We start from the raw sequence: 2,479 nt of genomic DNA, 5'->3' as shown, positions 1-2,479 counted from the left end.
CATTATCCATGACCAACACCGAATTGGCTTGGGGATAAGGATTCATAACTGGGAACTATCGGAGAGACGATCATGTCAGCATGATCAGTCACGACAGGCGAAGTCTTGAACACAAGCTAACCAGGCGATGTTTGAGGAAACTTTCGAAATCACGGCGGTAGTAGCTACCCTCTTGGCAATCCACCGCCAAGATACCACCCCTGAAAATGGCTGGTAACAGTGAGTAGCGTTTCCCAGCCCGGCTCCATGGGATCCTCTGGGTACGTTGGCCCTTGGTGGCGCGGCCAAACTGTCGCTTGAGGAAGCGCTCCTGGATTGCGCACTCATCTGTATATAGACCAAATTAGCTGAGACGCCTAAAGCGAAGTAAGGCTTGGAAGTGTATGACTAACCCAAAAACACTAGCATGTTAGGTGTCAAAGCTCCGATAGCGTGTAGATAACGAGCCCGTTTGGTGGCGCTTTGCGCGGGGTGCACCGTTCGAGCCTTTTTGAGGGTAAGGTTGAGTCGTATCTTGAGGTCACGGGTGACAGTTGGTAGAGAGATCCACTCTCCAGTTTCCCGATAGATGGCCAGTCGATACTCGTCTAAGTATAAACCAGGGTTACCATCCAGGAGCTCAAGCATAAAGTCGCGGTCCTCATCCGTCAACCTTAGGTTCCTTCCCAACCTCTCGTAATCATCAGGATTACGAACCACGGAGGCCGTTCGTCGATACAACGCGTGCCATCGAGAGATGGTGCGTGAAGAGACTGGTGATTTCAGGATGGCTTGAACCTGAGCGATTGTCTTCCCTGCCTTAAGGTGCTGAATGGCTAAGACTTTGACGCTGGCCTCGTACTTTCCGCCTCGCACTCTTGGGACTCTGGCCATTCTGTAAGTACGCAAATCAAACAACGCAACGTCAATGAAGTGATGTGGAGTTGTGAAACGGGTAGTGGGGCATATCTGACCTTGCCAGTTATCGGGCCACGCTGAACTCGCTGAGCTTATGTCGTAGGATCTGAAGGGATGGGGTGGATTCGACGCAGTATCGGATGGGATGGGAGGTGGTGATAATCGGACTGGATGTGTTAGGAGGTAGTGGATGTTGGAGGGCAGAGAATTTTCGATGTGGCGATCAGATTTGGGTAGTGGATGGGACCGACCATATCCGATACATCAGCCCGGTGTTTGTCCTGAACCCCCTGTGGTCCTGAGTAGAGCCTGTATTGGCTGTATTTGGCGTGGCTTGTGAGGAAAACGAAAAATAAAAATTCGCCCCATGACATTATTTTTGAAAACAGCTGTAAATGTTCTACATTTTGAATAGTCAACTTCACTGCTACCCTGAAGTCAATCTCTTGGTTGGTTTTAACAATTGATCCGGAAATTTCGAATACCAATACCCCACCTAAATACCCTCTTCTCAAGTGTTCTTGGGAAATGGATTCAAAATCATTCAACTATTCAGCAGCTTGTAATATGATCATGATATTTCCATTTCAAACAAAATGTATTTGTATGATAATTTGAGGACATTGGTCAGATTACGATACTTGACATAGATATCCTCTTGGGAATCAGGAAACATTCCTCAAACAATCATAGATGCATAGGAAGTCTTTTATTAACATAAATAATTACAAATTGCAACAAATTAAGTACAGATATTTGAGCTCGGATTGGTGATATCTTCAAGAATATATTTGGATACTGATTATAAACATGAAAGAACTGAATGCGACTTTGATCCATCTTCTAGACTATGTCAAAGTCGGGAAAGCGGTATATTGGTGGAGGATGTTGCAAAGCCAAACAAGCAATAAAGATTAGAGACGCGCGGTGTGCGGCGTTGGAAGTGAAAACTTCACATTTTGCCTGAAAGTGAATTGAGGAAGCTAGCTTCAAAGATGGTTTATAACAAAGTTAAGACGATATAAATATAAATACTCGCTAGAACCAGCCTAGCGAGTCTTTGCGCGACCCGGAACTACAGTTCCGGCAGGAGGTTGTTTATATCCAGGAGGCTTATATCCAATTTGATTTTGATTCCCACTCCATAAAAGTTGAAGTGAAGACTGTGCTTTAAAAGTAGATTCACCCCAAAATGATTCCATCCTGAATTTCAAAAAGGATAATAAGTATGATCAGATAACGGTTCATAAAATGCGGTATTCAAGTCTTCGCTAACCCTAAATTGGCCGTATGCAGGTATGCGTCCGCTCGAAAGATACCAGCCTCGACGAGTTTCATCAACCAATCCTTCATGTTACCTTTGAATGAATTCGTGTACTGACGATCAGGAAGTAGACTCCTAACTTGAACATTGATATCTTTGTTAAGACCCTGGTACAAATTCCAATCTTGTCCGTAAAGGTTTCTGATTCGAATAGTTTTAGCGCCGGTGCCGATTGGCAGCTGCCCTCCTTCCCATTGAAGCCACAGCATTAATTCGTGATCTGGACGTTTGTTAGGACCCATTGGAAACAACAAAGTC

At 44.9% G+C, this 2,479-nt stretch overlaps 1 protein-coding gene across 1 annotated transcript; it reads right to left on the bottom strand.

Annotated features, from left to right (window-relative positions):
* Nucleotides 1–1,946: 1,946 nt before the first annotated feature.
* MELLADRAFT_114691 (family 12 glycoside hydrolase) lies at nucleotides 1,947–2,463 on the bottom strand (the record flags this gene model as incomplete). Its single annotated transcript, XM_007419687.1, has 2 exons — nucleotides 1,947–2,100; nucleotides 2,174–2,463. 2 exons carry the CDS (start codon nucleotides 2,461–2,463, stop codon nucleotides 1,947–1,949), a joined length of 444 nt encoding a protein of 147 aa, XP_007419749.1.
* Nucleotides 2,464–2,479: the final 16 nt, after the last annotated feature.

The sequence above is a fragment of the Melampsora larici-populina genome, assembly GCF_000204055.1.
Source record: "Melampsora larici-populina 98AG31 unplaced genomic scaffold MELLAscaffold_375, whole genome shotgun sequence".
In the NCBI taxonomy this organism is placed as follows: domain Eukaryota; kingdom Fungi; phylum Basidiomycota; class Pucciniomycetes; order Pucciniales; family Melampsoraceae; genus Melampsora; species Melampsora laricis-populina.
This window is presented reverse-complemented; position numbering and strand designations above follow the sequence as displayed.